Here is a 15,643-nt window from a genome sequence, read left to right as displayed (position 1 = left end):
CTCACAACAACCAATCAACGTGACCCCGTGCTCGAGTAGCTTCTAAAGTAGCTTCAAAGTATCTGAGGGCAATCAATGGTCTAAGTCTACCGTAGCATCATCATCATGGCTCTCGTGGGGCTACTTTCGTCCGTGGACCTCTTTTCTCCTCTGGTCTCTCTTTCTCTTCTCTTCTTTCTTCCTCTTCCGGGATTTCCATCTATATACAAGTTCAGTTGACTTGTGTCCTGGTCTTTTCCCCACTTTTGATCACCTCCTCCTCCTCATAGGTCGATAAGCCGATAGGCAATTCCCATGATGGATGTTGAATCTGCTGCCGGAAATACTGCGGCGACAAGTCTTGACGGAAAGATCAAATCTCCCAGCAATCCCTCCTTGGTCGACGAGCGCTCCATCGATCATGGCGAGAATGATCTTCTGGGAGGAGAGAATGTGGACCAAGTGCTGGCAGCCAAGATGGTGCTAGTCAACGACGTGAGTCCTTCGTTCTTCCTGCTTCACTCTCATTAGATTTGGGGATTTCAAAACGCTAAGAAATACTCTTTACTCGCTCAACAGGCCATAGACGAGATCGGGTTTACTCCAACCCATTGGAAACTCTTCTGTCTCAACGGCTTCGGATATGCAGTCGATTCCTTGATTCTTTTGATCCAGTCAATTATCTCGACTCAGGCTCGATATGAGTTCCACCCGAGCTATTCAACAGGCTTGACAATCGCGGTCTACGTGGGAATGTTGGTCGGTGCCATCTTTTGGGGTTTCTCAGCGGATATCATTGGCCGTCGCTTTGCCTTTAATGTATCCCTGTTTGTCTCGTCCATTTTCACGGTCGTGGCAGGTGCCTCGCCCAATTGGATCGTGCTCGCTCTTTTCATCTGCCTCAGTGCATTTGGTGCGGGTGGAAATTTGGTACTTGATACTACAGTCTTTCTGGAGTACCTCCCGAGCAAGAACCAGTGGTTGTTGACTTTAATGGCAGCCTGGTGGGGTAAGAAGATCTCTTTTTACTCTGATTGATATGACTATTACTATTGTATAAAGGCAAAATCAATACTAACATCCATCTGTTCAATTCTCTAGGCCTTGGTCAACTTATAGCCGGTCTCTTTGCTTGGGCTTTTCTCCCAAATTATTCATGCCCTGATGCATCCAATTGTACTTATGACAACAACAAAGGCTGGCGCTACGTGTGGTACACTTCTGGCGCCTTTGTGTTTCTATTGTCCATCTTACGTATCACCATAATTCGTCTGGAGGAAACACCCAAATTCCTTCTTTCAGAGGGTAAAGACGACGAGGCCCTGCGGGTACTCAGCAATATCGCCAAAAAGCACAATCGTCCATGCAGTCTCACTCTAGAGCGTCTCCAAGCGTGTGGAACCACGACTAAGCGCAATGCAGACGCAACCGGTCTGTCCCAGCGACTGATCTCCCCTCGCGAAGTGGGATACCACTTCAAGGGCCTTTACGCGACACGCAAAATGAGATTGTCTACCTCCCTGGTGTGGTTCTCGTGGCTTCTGATTGGCCTCGCATATCCTCTATACAATGTATTCTTGCCGACGTACCTTGCATCCCGTGGCGCAAGCTTCGGCCAAACAAGCCAATACATAACATGGCGCAACTATGCAATCAATAATACCTGTGGAATCTTTGGACCCGTTCTGGCTGGCTTCATGTGTCGCTCGCCCTGGTTTTGGGGTCGTCGAGGAACGATGATCATTGGTGCGCTTGTTACCATGGTTTTCTTCTTCTGTTATACGCAAGTCCGCACTGCGAGCCAAAATGTCGGGTTCACATGCGCTATCTCTTTCTGTTTGAATATCTACTATGGTACTCTGTATGCTTATACCCCTGAGGTTTTTCCATCGGCCCACCGAGGTACAGGTAATGGTGTGGCCATTGGTCTCAACCGAATAATGGGTATTGTCAGTGCTGTTGTGGGTGAAGCGGCTAATGTAAGACAATTTCTTTTGGCCTTAATAATCGACGTATGCTAACAACATTTTTATTTGAGCAGACTAGTACACCGGTGCCTATTTACATATGTGCTTGTTTATACATCATCATGGCCATTGTGTCTGCTGTCTTGCCTTTCGAACCATTCGGGCGACGAAGCAGCTAGATGTCTGGTGGCTAGGAAATATGAAAGCTTTTTGCGGAATACGAGAGCAGAATCTTCTCGACAGTCAAGTGTCGACTATCTTCTGCGTCCTTCGGGTTGTCAAGCCGGGTATATTAATCTTCGGATAATACTGCTTGAACATACAAATTTTGTAACCCCGCCAGGGTATCAGACATTGGCGTTTGGTAAATAAGCGCACATGAGCTGCCTGTGCGTCTCAATTCTGGGGGTATGGACTATATCCATTTTCATTTGTTACAAGGGCTGATAAGAATGCTCTGCTCAAACTGTTAATACACTCATATCAATGTTGATTTCATGAATTGATGATCTACCATGAGTTATGTCGAAGGCACCAGTCGTCCAGTACAAAAGTTCGTATGCATTAAGCTCTAATGTGCGCCAGTGTATCTACATCACAACTAGCTCTTTGTAATTCAGCTACAGTTTGGCCTTACCATGTTCTTTCTTGGCCTTCTCCAACGTCTCATACCATTCCAAAGTTAACGTCAACTTCTCCTTCACAGAAAGATCTCCCCATTCTTTTTGAATCCGAGCTTCCTCTTCTTTCCGTTCTGCCACTTCCTGTGCAATCCAACCCCCATAGCTTCAGCCGTATCCCCAACCTTCTCCAACGGTGCAGAACGCCCCGCCTTCTCAAGAACAGCATGTGCAGCTCCACTTCCACTCCCTCCAAACCCCGTCCCTGTCTTCTGTGCTGCCCTAATATGTGTCCCAGCCTTTTATAACGGACTCTTTGCCCCACTAACAAAAAGTGTATTCGGTCGTAAATGCGCAACAAGCTTAGATGCAGCCACAGACTCTATTCGATGTATCTGTCGCTCTGGATTCGTCCCTTCCTGCTCCGTTGGGTACTCTTCACCGGGAAATTGTACGACAGATGGTTTTCGGGGATGGATGGATGGATGTATACGTCATTGTTTCTTGGTGCTTCGTTGTTGTGGTTGTTACTCCATCTGTATCGGAGGGGAAACTTGTGCATGGAAGAGTTCTGTATCCGTATTCTTTCCAGCGCTGCAGTGTGCGTTTATCCCATGATCGGAGGTGGGGGGATTTTTCAATCGCTTCGTCGCGGGTGAGCCATGTGTCGGGCTTTTTTGTGGCTGTTTCGAGGGGCATAAGGCCGCCGCCTTTGGCGGGACCTTCGATTATGAATGGTTCTATGAGGATGAGGAAGTGGAAGAGACGTTTGTTGTATAGTGAGGCGAAGATTCTGATTGTTAGGTATTGTTAATTTTGGTTTTTGGTGTTTTGTATGGAGTTGGATAAACAGTTGGACTGCGCCTGCGCTGTGGCTAATGCCTATTATTGGTCTGGGCATTTCGGATCGGAATTGCGATATCATGTGAATTGTGTCGCGGCCATAGTCGAACCAGGAGGCTGATGAGTTTATGGTTAATGACCTGTGTTTTTTATTCTTGGGTGTTTACTCACTGTCGTTTCCTAGGTGTTGTTCGTTGAGAATCCCGCTTGCGCCTTGGTTGACGGCGTCGGCGATCCAGATTGCGCGGATAGGTGTGAGACTTTCTTGTCCGCTCGGGAGCGTCTCGGGTATTATAAGGTGGATTCATGGCTTCTATTGCTGGGTGCCTGGTGAGATTCTTGAGTGATGGCGGGATTTCTCTGTGTATGACAGGTAAGACTGCGCAAGTAACGCGCAAACTTCCTCGGTCTCATCTTTTTTTAACTTCAGTGGGGCGGGATGAGCGAGGATCCATGGGGCCGATCCATTTTTGGGGATTTGCGATATGATGCCATGGGTTTTGGACAATCCCAAGTCCCTGGACATCAGGTGTGGAGGTTCAACTTGAACTTGAAGTTGTGTGGTGTGGTGATGCTGAGTGTGGACGCGTGGTGGGTCACTGAGAGTCACGTTTGCTTTACCCGCAATCGTGATGACATAGTAGTACCGTGGGTTATACGTGATTATATTGGAGAAAGTCGTGCTTTTCTGGTCTTTGATTAATTTCGAACATCTGAGATACTGTTCTATTGGCTGGTAATTGAAGATTGAAGCTTGAAATGGGGAGTATAGGTGAAAATAATGGGAGTCGTATGCTAGAAGTATAGATCTATATATATCTGGGGAGATAGTACACAAGCTGATCCTAATCAAGCTCAGAAACCAGATCAAAAACCTTGGAAGCTTCCAAGGTTGAATTTACGTACATATCCAGTGAATTAGACTTGAAAATGCATCTTATACATATAGTATATTCATCAATAGAGCCCTGGAGAATGATCATGGCCCTCAATGTATTCTATCGGCAATGCAACTTCTCCCCGCACGCCAAGTTCGGCTCCCGACTCCGATCGTTTCCCCAAGAACTTTATGGATAACTTCCTCCCTACCTCCTCCTCCTCCTCCTCCATCTAGTATACCCCACCCAAACTTGAAGAACAAAATGGCTGCCTTTTTAAAAAAGCCCTTGAAGCTGGCCCTGGTCCAACTTGCCTCTGGTAAATCCACCCCTATCTTCAACTAACTCCTCCCATTCCCCGCAATTAACCCTGTCTAGGCGCGGACAAGACCGTCAACCTGAGCCATGCTCGCAGCAAAGTCCTCGAGGCCGCGCAGGCTGGCGCACGTCTGATCGTACTTCCAGAGTGCTTCAACTCTCCCTACGGCACCAATTTCTTCCCCAAATACGCCGAGACCCTTCATCCCTCCCCGCCAACCAAGGAACAATCCCCCTCCTTCCACGCTCTCTCGGCCATCGCCGCCGAGGCCAACGCTTACCTGATCGGCGGTAGTATTCCTGAGCTCGAACCGTCTACGAAGAAATATTACAATACCTCTCTGGTGTTCTCGCCGACTGGCTCATTGATCGGTTCGCACCGGAAAACACACCTTTTCGATATCGATATCCCCGGTAAAATCGCCTTTAAGGAGAGCGATGTTTTATCGCCGGGCAATGAACTGACTGTGATTGATCTTCCTGAATACGGAAAGATTGGTCTGGCTATTTGCTACGATATTCGGTTCCCGGAGGCTGCTATGATCGCTGCTCGTAAGGGCGCTTTCTTGCTCGTTTACCCCGGCGCGTTCAATACAACTACGGGTCCTCTTCATTGGTCGTTGCTTGGCCGTGCTCGTGCAGTGGATAATCAGTCTTACGTGGCGTTGTGTAGTCCTTCGCGGGATTTGGATGCATCATACCATGCCTACGGTCATAGCTTGATTATTGATCCCAGTGCTAAGGTTTTGACCGAGGCGGAGGAAAAGGAGACTATCCTTTATTCTGATTTGGATAACGATACCATTGTGAATATTCGGAAGAGCATTCCTATCTATACCCAGCGACGATTTGACGTATATCCTGATGTGAGTGGGGAGGGATCGCAATGAATGTAGTTCTTCAGGATAGGTGGAGAGAGAACAGAACAGACAGATGATATAGATAGAGATACCAATGAATTAAACGAGGTAGAGAGTGGCTGTTCATGTCGTATTGTTTCGAGGTTGTGTAGATGTTTTATGTAGATGGCAGACAGCGAGTAGCACAAACAGTAACATGTTATTCGCCCGATAAACAAGGCATGGAGGCTTCACGTGGAGAGTTGCTAATTGCACCACAAAAATGGCTAACGCCACCATGATAAGCTCACCGCCGTATTTGTAAAACCATAAGGCACCAAGGCATCTATAATTCTGCCGGCAGCATGAGTACGGTCCGGAATCAAACACACACATAAAATCTCCATATAAAATGCATCCATTTTATTAATGCTTCAACGACATTTATTATGCTAGCAAGTTGACTCATTCCAAGCTAACCCAAAGAGGAAACAGAGGCTGATTTTAAAAACACCGGCAAATGCATTTTCAGCCGAATTAACTAGCAAATCTGTTGATCTGCGGACACCTAGGCCTTTTATGCCCCTCCACGCCGCAATTTCCACATGTTGGCGGCCTCCTCTGAGATTGCTGAGTTGGTGGCTATTGTAAGCCTTGTTGTGACTATTGCTTATAAAACTCACGATCTACAGTATCTTCAACGGCATCTAGCTGCTCCCATAAACTTAGGATCCGCCCCTGTGATCCCTCTAGGCCTCGGGTAGCTTACCGGGCCCCCGAGGCCTGTGATACTATATACGATCCTCACAATATCCATACCCTCCGATCATCCTGCATTCTTGGCTCCTATATACGAAGAAGAGCTGGATGAAACTGTGGTGAATCAGCCTCCTGAAGATACCACTATAAATAGAAGAGATCAAGAGGAAGTAGCTTTTTCTCGTTATAATATAGAATAATTTGATGGATGTATAGAATACCCCTGCCTTTGCCACATACACAGGAGATAGGAATTTAAGGTTTTTCGGTATAGATAGGTAGATATGTGTTGATTTCTTTCTCCAGACGGCGAATGGCTTTAAGTAAGACTCTCTGTATAAGATTTAGTAGTAAAAATATATAGGATTGATAACCTATAAGTTGTCTAAGTGTCTGATCGTGTAACTGATATTAAATATCTATATATTAACGTTTAATTATCCGTTCAAAGATATCAAAGGCTCCAAAAAGAGAAGTTAAGGTTCCCTATCTTAAATTAGTAAAGAATTATAAAGTAATAATAGGAGAATTACCTATTGATCACGTTTAAATGCCCAATATACAGATTCATTCCGAGATATTGCAACCTCACCTAAATGAAGATATTGCCGTATATAATGATATAAGAACATCTTTGCATATTGAGGACTAAGCCATTCCTTCTAGATATAACAAAGTAGCTTAGCAAAGATCTCATAGCAGTAAGTTTGCTAGAATTCCCTCCATTTTTACTCAAAATCTTAAGGGGTTAAAGCAGTAACAACTTCATGCCAGAGCTACTTCATTTTGCCCCATCGAAAAAGCTTTTCTTGCCGTAGACATCTATTTTTCAAAGGCAATATTTCCTGTTTTTTTGCAGCTTCTTTGATTTCCCATTCAAGATACTGCCGGATTGGTGTACGTGTATAGGTAAGGAGACACTTATTAATATACCATAGGTAGAGTATATAGTTAAGTATAAAAACCATTGGAATTACACAGAGAATTACAAGCTCTTTGTCTATAAATACAATCAATGGCTCAGGAATTGATTCTACCGCTAATACCGATTGTAATTGCTACAATACCCAGCAAAATAAGTCGGTAGTAGAGTCTGATATAAAGCAGAAGCCAACAGAGAATATCTAGTTTATTGATGTCATTCCAGTAATATCAAGCAACGGTATTTTGAACTTATTAGTTTTAAATATTGTATCCATCCAAAGAATATAAGGAAAAAGACATAAAAACCCAATAGAAGTCCGGTGGATGGCGAATAAAGCAAGCAAAATATAGTCGTCATCAGATCTATAGTAAATACACCAATTCCCTGAATTTAGGAGATCTTGGAGAAGTGTTTAAATAGATGAGCAGCCACCAAGTCATTTTTTATTAAGATCCATCTTAATATTATAGATATTCTTTGCAATAATATATTCGCCTTCATTCCTAAGCCGATCTATAATCTAGCGAGGCCAAACCCCATCCTGGATCGCCTATTGAATATCCGAAGCTCTTTTTTTTACTACCATTTAGCGAAGATAGGGAATATTAATAGCAGGTAATGATATATAGTTATGGCTACCATTTTAAATTCCTAGTAGCCATATATCCCCATCTCGACAAAGAATAACCTCAAATAGACAGTTACACTTTTTTGTACGGCCTCTTCTGCGTTTTTTTGTATCAACACCTATAGTCCGGCGGTCACGATATTCACCACCTCGCCAACATTAATAAATAGCCTTAAATTGTACCCCGCTATAGGAATTCAAACGTTTTGAAACAACTGCATAGCCTTGGGTAGCTGCGAATCAATTCATCTCCATTTGAGCTTCGTCTAGTGAAGAATACTCGAGTTTCCAGGGCGGAAGCAGCTGAAATAAAGGGAAACTTGGCACAACGTCTAAGGAGGTATTAACCGATACTTCCTCAAGAAATTAAGCTTCCTCGTCATAAATTGTATCGACAGTGTTGAGAAAATCATCGCAGAACGTAGGAGGAGGGGTAGTTAATAACCTAGGACTAGACACGAGAGATTCAGTAGATTCCAGCGACATAATAATAAATAAATAGCTTCAAATTTTCAGGGGTAGTAGAGGAAATAAGAAATAACAATACTCTAAAAGGAGAAGTTATTTTAGCCAGGGAAGGTATTAAAATAGATGTTTAAAATATTGTTGTTGCTTATAATATTAATATAGTAACAGTAGTAATAATAATTCACATTCCTGAGATAATATAGGCCTCTTCTGGCCAATCAGCTTCTCTCCGCCTTTCCGTAAACGGCAAGTCACATGCTCACCACACCTTGCCGCGCCCCGCCATTTCCCTACTAACTATTTACTTTTACGTAGTAACTTTACATATTTTTACCCCTAATTTGATTTACCACAACAACACCATTTTAACTCATTTTTAAAAACGCTTCTAGATCAATAAACATATATCATTAAATAATAGCTAGCTCAAATATAATCAATTATCATTAGATAATAGAGATATCCGGGCGCTCCGCAATAGACGTCTTTTTTAATGTAGTTTGGTGTGTTATTGTGTGTCGGCACGTCCACCGCCTCGCCTGACCGCCCATTTTAATTACACCGCCTTAATACCGGCTGATAATACAAATACGGCAGAATTCCCAAAATGGTTTATCGTGGTGGCGTTAGCCATTTTTGTGGTGCAATTAGCAACTCTCCTTCACGTGATCAGACACCTGAAGTTTACGGCACCAAGTAACATCGGTGGATATCATGTGACCTTCTACCAATCACAGAACCCCCACAGCCTAAGCGAGCCACACTCATCCGCGGCCACAAATCGTGAATTTCCACTCATCGACCACTTCACGCCCACAGTCGCCGACCCCATACAGTCAGTCTCCCCTACATACTTGCTCTATTTTCAAACGTTATTAACACTCCTGCAGAGATGTCCAACGTCCAGGAGACCGGAAAGAAGCAGCGTTCGGCCATTGCCGACGTGGTGTCCCGCGAGTACACCATCAACCTGCACAAGAGAGTATGTTGAACCCGAACCCGTTACCTTACACCTTCGACGACAAATCTGTGAACGATCTGTGGAGGCACAACTGGATGTGGACAGAGAACATTTGCGCTTCTGAAAACGATGCGCAGTAGATTCTTCGAGGCCTAGAGGGTTTTTTCGCATGGCGGTTTTGCACTGGTCGGATGAATTTTGAATCACTTTTTTTTTTCATTCGAAAGAATAAAGAAGGAATAATTTCTTCATTCACCCGGCGCAGACACCATGACATTCCCTTGAAAAGGAAAGGATCTGTGGGAAACTGCAGAACTGACTGGTCCTCGTGACTTACTTGATTTGCGAATTGAAATACATTCGCATTGACAGCCGTTCCTTCGGAATGGAATCCAGAAGAAAAAACCAAAAGAAGAATTAGTTTGATGAAGTCCACCTCTATGGCCGATACAGAACTTTGCAGAGCTTGATCTCTCAGATGGCATTCGGGCGGAAGACTAATTATAACTTCTTTGCGGAATTTAGTGCCACGGCGTTAGCTTCAAGAAGCGTGCTCCTAAGGCCATCAAGGAGATCCGTGCTTTCGCCGAGCAGGCTATGGTAAGTTTTTTCCCCCCTCCATTGAAGACTTCCCACACCCGGGTCTTGATCTTGCGCAAAGAGTGGGTTGCTGATTAGTTGCTTTCTGCGTTTTCTTTTAGGGCACCAAGGACGTCCGTGTTGACCCCCAGCTCAACAAGAAGGTCTGGGAGGCCGGTATCAAGGGTGTGCCTTTCCGTCTCCGTGTTCGCATCTCCCGCAAGCGTAACGATGAGGAGGGTGCCGAGCACCGTCTGTACTCTCACGTCCAGGCTGTCAACGTCAAGAACCCCAAGGGTCTGCACACCGCGACCGTTGACGAGTAAATGCGTTTTACCTGTTCGTCATCTTCGCTTCTATGATTCCATGTTTCACTTGGGGTTCGGTCGGGGCTTTTTCAAAACAAAAATACCATTGTGATCCACTTCTTTTCACATCTTGATTCTTTGTAAAACATGAGTTATAAAGCTGTTGTAGCTCTCAGCAGTTACCTGACGATGAAGTTATCGTATTTAGAGGTACAAGATGCAAGATGCAATTAGAACAAAATTTTAGTAATATTTTGTTGGGCTATGACCTGGCCAGATTCCACACCTAAGGTCGTTGCAATCGGACACCTCGATTGAAATGCCCATTGATAAGAACTTGGGGCTAAAGTACAATTGCAAAATGTAAATGATGAAGAGAGAAAAGTAGGTGAGAAAATAAAAACCTGAGATCGAAAATGCAACACTTTCGCCAGATGCAAATGGCGACAAAAAATTGGAAATCTTGGGAACGAAGGCAAACAGAAAAGCAGAAAAACTCCGGAGATGATATCGTACAAACATATGAGGACAGAGATAGATTGGGCGCAACGTCCCTCACCTTCACCTCTCCATCATGGATTTTATTTCAATTCACACAATAAACCAGTCTAGTTTTTGATCTCTTGGATCTTGTCGTGGAAGGCTTGCATTATATCTGCCTTCACACGGATGGCCCATTGTTCAATGGGTCCATCGGCCTTGAGGACGAAGAACTGAATACTTGCTTTCGCAGTTCGCTCGTATTCGATGTCCTTCTTCAGGAGGGTATTAAGAATGATAGATCCGCTAGGATCCGAACGAATAATAATTCGCGCACGTCCGCTCTGATTGACAAGGAGATTTGCGTATCCAGTGCCCTGGGACGCCCAGCCTTTATCCTTGGTGAGCATGAAAGCACGGGCGCGACATTTGTAGACAGACTCTTCACCAGGCTCTCCACCTGCATCCTCAGCCAGGTTGAAGACTGCTCCAGGGGCAGCATCATCGTCATTGGACTCAGTGACATTCCCTGAAGTTTCACCACCAGAGGGGGTTGGGGCACTGGTGGAAGCAGGTGTTGAGACCCCAGAAAACTTGATGGGTGAGTTAGGCTTCCATGTGTTATCTGTGGCGCCAAACAGTGTCGAGGTTGGAGCAGGCGCTGATGCGGCGCCAAATGGCGAGCTGGTCCCAAGTGAGGCGAATGGGTTTGCCTTAGGCGTTGCAGAGGAGTCTTGCGAAGGGGCGGGTGATTCGACGCGAGCAAAGAGACTCTTACTTGCCTCAGCCGTTGGGGCTGGAATAGGTGTATCTAAACTGGACTTCGTCGTTTCGGTCTCACTTGGTTTGGCTCGCTTTGACTTCCGCACGGCAGCAGCGAAGTCGCTCGAATCTCCGTCATCATCTTCAGCTCCACGTTTGGGAGAAGTAGGCTTGGCCTCATCATCAGATGCGTCATCATCTGTGGGCTGGGGTGTTGCAGAAAGACGACCAAAAATATTCTCTGAATTGGAGAGGGGACGATTAGTTGATTCAAAGATCGACGCCGAAGATGACGGGGCAGGCGATGGTGCGGCCACAGGGGATTTCTCTGTAGGACTTGGTGCGGCTTCGTCAGTGACATCCACCATTTTGAATCCCTCCCCTTCAACCCAGACAGCCTTCTTGGTAACCGAAGTCTGGAGCTTGGCGCGCTTCTTCTCTTGTTCAGCAGCGTCGCGACGTTCCCACTCAGCTTCGTCATCTTCATCAGAATCAAAATCTTCAGCCTTGCGCTTGGCCTTCTCCTCGGCTGCACTTTGTTCAACCTTCTTGGCAAATTGTGACATAAAGTCACCACCGCCAGCTGCCCCATTGCCGAATTTCGGAACTGCGGGTGGCGCAGACGCTGGTGCTTTCGAAGTTTGTGGGCTAGCGAAGATATTGCCTGTCGCCTTTGGAGCCGCAGGGCTGGATGAGGAATCCGAAGGGATTGTAGCCTGTGACTTGGCAAACATGTTTCCTGTTAGGGCAGGAGCCTTAGAAATGCCATTAGTAGTCGGAGAAGCACTGGTAGAGGCGGAGTTGCCGAAAATGTTCAATGAGGAGGCACTGTCCACCTTTTGTGGAGATGTAGAGACAGCATTCTCCTTAGCCGGAGAAGAGGATGGGGAGGAAAATGACTTGGCAAAAATGTTGGAGGTAGCTGAGCCGCTTGTGCCATTGGTGTCCACGAATTTTTCAGAGGGCTTCTTCTGTCGGGGGGTCTGTTCCTTGGTATCCGACTTGGGCTTTCGTGACTTGACTGGGAAACCCATTGAGGCACGAGCCTTCAAGTAAAATATGAGAAGGTCATCAAACAAGTACTCGCCAGGCTCAAACTCAAGAAGCTTCTGCTTGAAGGCAACATCCAACGAGCGGAGCTTCCACAATAATTCAGCCTGATCCCTCAACTCCTCGCTGATATCCCCTCCGAAGTCAGGAACTGGAATTGCAGAAGCGTCTGGGAAATTTTGTGACGGCTTAGGCTCAGGCTGGGGTGGTTTCGGCGTGGACGCTATAGACGTAGGGGTGTTTGCCGACAGGCCAGAGAATGGGTTGCTAGAGGACGGTTCGACAGGAGTCTTTGAGGCCGGCTTTGTAGCTGGCTTTGGCGAAAATAGGTTCCCGGCCGCAGGGTTTGAGGATGTCAAGTTCCCAAAGGTCTGCGATGTTTCAGAAACTTTGGGTGTTTCCGAAGGAGTCCCAAAGACTGATTTGGAGGGTTGAGGGCCGGAAGACTTGGTAGAAGCCGGTTCAGCGGCTGGCTTCTGCCCAAGCATGTTGAAGACGGGCTGCGCGGAAGCGGTTGGGGGCTCACTTGTAGTCGATTTTGGCGCGAATAGGTTGTTGGAAGTGGCCTGTTCAGCAGCTGGCTTGAAAGCAGACAATCCTGCGAAAACGTTCTGGTTGGTTGCAGTAGGCTCGCTGACAGGTGGTTTGGGAGTAAACAGACTACTCTGTGGAGCCTGTTCAGTAGATGGCTTGGGTGCAAAGACGCTGGGAGTTGCTTGAGATGCAGGAGAAGATGATCCAAATAGAGAAGATGAAGGTTTCGGGGACGCAGTGTCTTGTTCTGAGGCCTGCTTAGGGGCAAATGGATTGAATGGACTTTGCTCTGCAGGTTTTGCTGAAAACATGTTCGTAGGCGCAGAAGAGGTTCCGTTCACTTTTTCAGGCTGCGAAGCAGAGGGGAAAGCTGAAGTTGCGCCGAAAAGGGACCCAAATGGCTTAGACTGCGTCGACTCCTGGGATGCGTTCACTTTCTCTGATTCGGCCGGCTTCGAAGTAGCTGGGGAAAATGAGAAGGCAGTGGAAGCACTTTTGTCGAGTTCTGAAGTGGCGGTAGTCGCAGGTGATGATGATCCGAAGAGAGAACCAAATGGCTGGGCAGGTGCTGATGCCACTGGCGCCTGGGACGCGAAGGCAGGTTTTGCCGCAAAGCCCTCGGGCTTATCACTAGATGGCTTGTCGGCGTTTGCCGAGGCAGTCAAGTTTCCAAATGGATTGGAAGCCGTGGATGCAGGGGTTGGCTTGGGTGAAAACAAATTAGGAGCCGCAGAATCTCCGAAAATGTTTCGACTTTGGAAAGAGGACGCGGAGGTGGAAGTAGGGCCTTTGGGTTTGGCATCTGGCGACATTTGCATTGAGTCTGCAGCAGGATTTGCGCTACCGTTATTCGTAGCAGATTGTCCAAACAGATTAAGGCCAGTCGATGCGCCCGCAGTCTGCTGACCACCGAACGAGAAAGGAGGAGGTTGAGATTGGGAAGTAGATTTGTTGTCTCCAAAACCGCCAAATGAGAACCCAGGGGTTTGGGCTGGCTGGGAAGGAGCAGAGTTATCAGCCCCAAAAGAATTGGTAGCAAAAGGGTTGCTGGCAGGAGCAGACGAGGAAGTGCCAAACCCAGAAAAGCTGAAATTAGGTTGGCCACCACCACCACCACCACCACCACCACCAAATGAAAAGGGTGCAGAATCAGCCTGAGCAGGCTGACTAGGAGTCGAAGTCCCACCTGGGAAGCTTTGACTCTGACCAAAGTTGAATCCTGTTGACTGGGTCGAAGGGGCAGTGAAGCCTGGAGATGAAAAGGCCGGAGCAGCAGACAACGACGAAAAAGCGCCTCCGGATGGTGCAGGTGCAGCCATACCCGCGTTGGGAGTGGTACCACGAGGACGCTTACGAACATCTTTGATCCTAGAGCGGTCATTGTCAGTTAAATTCTCCACAACCTCGCATTTAGTGTTTGGCATGCTGAGCTTTCTGAAACCGAAGTATTTCAGAACTTTGATAGTCAAGCGCATGGCTTTGGGGGCATCGATGGCTAGGCGCCCAAGATAGAGTGTGCAAAGGCAGCAAATTGGGAAAGGGAACAAGATGTTGGGGTGTTTGAACAATGGCTAGATGGGGGAGAAAGATGGGGGATGAAGAAATAGGCAAACATGTGAGTAAACAGGGCCACACCGGACAGTTCCAGTTGGGAGCTTTCATTCGACTCATCTCCTCTCATCACCCCCAAATATCAACCCGGCAACTCAACCCTGCTAATGGGAAGGAAAACAAGCAAGAAAGGTGACTTACTTTCTGCTGGCTAACTGGGCAGCTGTGGCCCGCTGGGGCTTCTCGTCTGGTGTGCCCATACCGAATGGGTTAATATCGTCTTTGGTTCCCTGAGGACCTTCCGCTATGCGTTTAGACATCTACAGCGGTATGATATGAGGTTTCGTTCAATAATATGCCAGGTTTCGCATGCACAGGTGCAAATCGCGAGAAATCCGATAGACCCCTTCTTAAGACTACCGATCTCTCGATTCGGGTCTTTTAAACATGCACAACTCTCAGACGGGTTCAATTTGTGTTTTTGGATCGGCGCGATGGCTATCGATGAATGGCGAGATTTTGGTGTCTGCGTTTGCGCCTCGGTAGCGAACCGCACTTGCGCGTGGGGATGGCGTGTGGAATCAAGCGGGTTTCCAGATCCACGCGATGATCAGTATGCACCAAGCAACTACTTTGACAGCAGCAGCCTAGTAAATGATCGATCAACAAGGACAAGGAAGTCTTGAATCAAGGGTGGACTTGATTGGAGATGAGAGTGGGATGTTGATGTTTCTTTGATTAACACGAACTTGGCCGCGACCCGTCGCGGCAGCTGACTCCCGTAGTGAACAGGGTCAAGATCGAAGGGAGGAAGGGGTAAATAGCTTTGTGAGCTGGTGGAGAAGCTACCTTAACAAATAAGGGAAGAAGAGAATGGAAGGGGGGAAGAGACCCTGTGTTGTTATGGATGTTGCTTTTCTTTTTTTTTTTTGGTCGCGGAGAATCAACTGAAGGCAAGAACGTCGACGCAAAAAAATCAAGGTCACGTGGAGATTCTTGGCATGGCAACCAGACACATGAACTATATACTACTACATCATCTTCAAGTCTCTCATTCTATCCATAACTGCGATCTTTTAATCATTTTATTCAAAATAATGAGCTCCCAGTAGTATGGAGTATCCGAATAGCTAGTAAGCTGTCGGGCGCACATAGAAGAACCTTTTCTCCATGACGTCGTCTGCAAGAAAGCTA

At 46.6% G+C, this 15,643-nt stretch overlaps 5 protein-coding genes across 5 annotated transcripts; 3 read left to right on the top strand and 2 right to left on the bottom strand.

Moving 5' to 3' along the window:
• Window positions 1-285: 285 nt before the first annotated feature.
• On the top strand, window positions 286-2,125 carry N7478_001909 (MFS transporter; the record flags this gene model as incomplete). Its single annotated transcript, XM_056918123.1, has 4 exons — window positions 286-474; window positions 559-988; window positions 1,042-1,958; window positions 2,021-2,125. Coding segments are annotated over 4 exons (1,641 nt in total), but the record flags the coding sequence as incomplete, so codon positions are not given.
• Window positions 2,126-2,646: 521 nt separating this feature from the next.
• Window positions 2,647-3,717, bottom strand: N7478_001908 (uncharacterized protein; the record flags this gene model as incomplete). The annotated part of the gene is given in 5 exon segments (XM_056918122.1): window positions 2,647-2,865; window positions 2,896-3,002; window positions 3,022-3,359; window positions 3,418-3,549; window positions 3,581-3,717. The coding sequence occupies 5 exon segments, from the start codon at window positions 3,715-3,717 to the stop codon at window positions 2,647-2,649; spliced, it is 933 nt and encodes a 310-aa protein (XP_056783733.1).
• An 834-nt stretch (window positions 3,718-4,551) lies between these two features.
• Window positions 4,552-5,495, top strand: N7478_001907 (carbon-nitrogen hydrolase family protein; the record flags this gene model as incomplete). Its single annotated transcript, XM_056918121.1, has 2 exons — window positions 4,552-4,606; window positions 4,666-5,495. 2 exons carry the CDS (start codon window positions 4,552-4,554, stop codon window positions 5,493-5,495), a joined length of 885 nt encoding a protein of 294 aa, XP_056783732.1.
• Window positions 5,496-9,116: 3,621 nt separating this feature from the next.
• Window positions 9,117-10,090, top strand: N7478_001906 (60S ribosomal protein eL31; the record flags this gene model as incomplete). Its single annotated transcript, XM_056918120.1, has 3 exons — window positions 9,117-9,206; window positions 9,711-9,785; window positions 9,887-10,090. 3 exons carry the CDS (start codon window positions 9,117-9,119, stop codon window positions 10,088-10,090), a joined length of 369 nt encoding a protein of 122 aa, XP_056783731.1.
• Window positions 10,091-10,680: 590 nt separating this feature from the next.
• Window positions 10,681-14,769, bottom strand: N7478_001905 (uncharacterized protein; the record flags this gene model as incomplete). The annotated part of the gene is made up of 2 exons (XM_056918119.1): window positions 10,681-14,266; window positions 14,651-14,769. 2 exons carry the CDS (start codon window positions 14,767-14,769, stop codon window positions 10,681-10,683), a joined length of 3,705 nt encoding a protein of 1,234 aa, XP_056783730.1.
• Window positions 14,770-15,643: the final 874 nt, after the last annotated feature.

Source organism: Penicillium angulare (genome assembly GCF_028827245.1).
Source record: "Penicillium angulare strain IBT 27051 chromosome Unknown utg000002l_segment0_segment0, whole genome shotgun sequence".
Classification (NCBI taxonomy): domain Eukaryota; kingdom Fungi; phylum Ascomycota; class Eurotiomycetes; order Eurotiales; family Aspergillaceae; genus Penicillium; species Penicillium angulare.
Note: the sequence above shows the minus strand (reverse complement) of the source record. Positions and strands in the feature narration are given on the sequence as shown.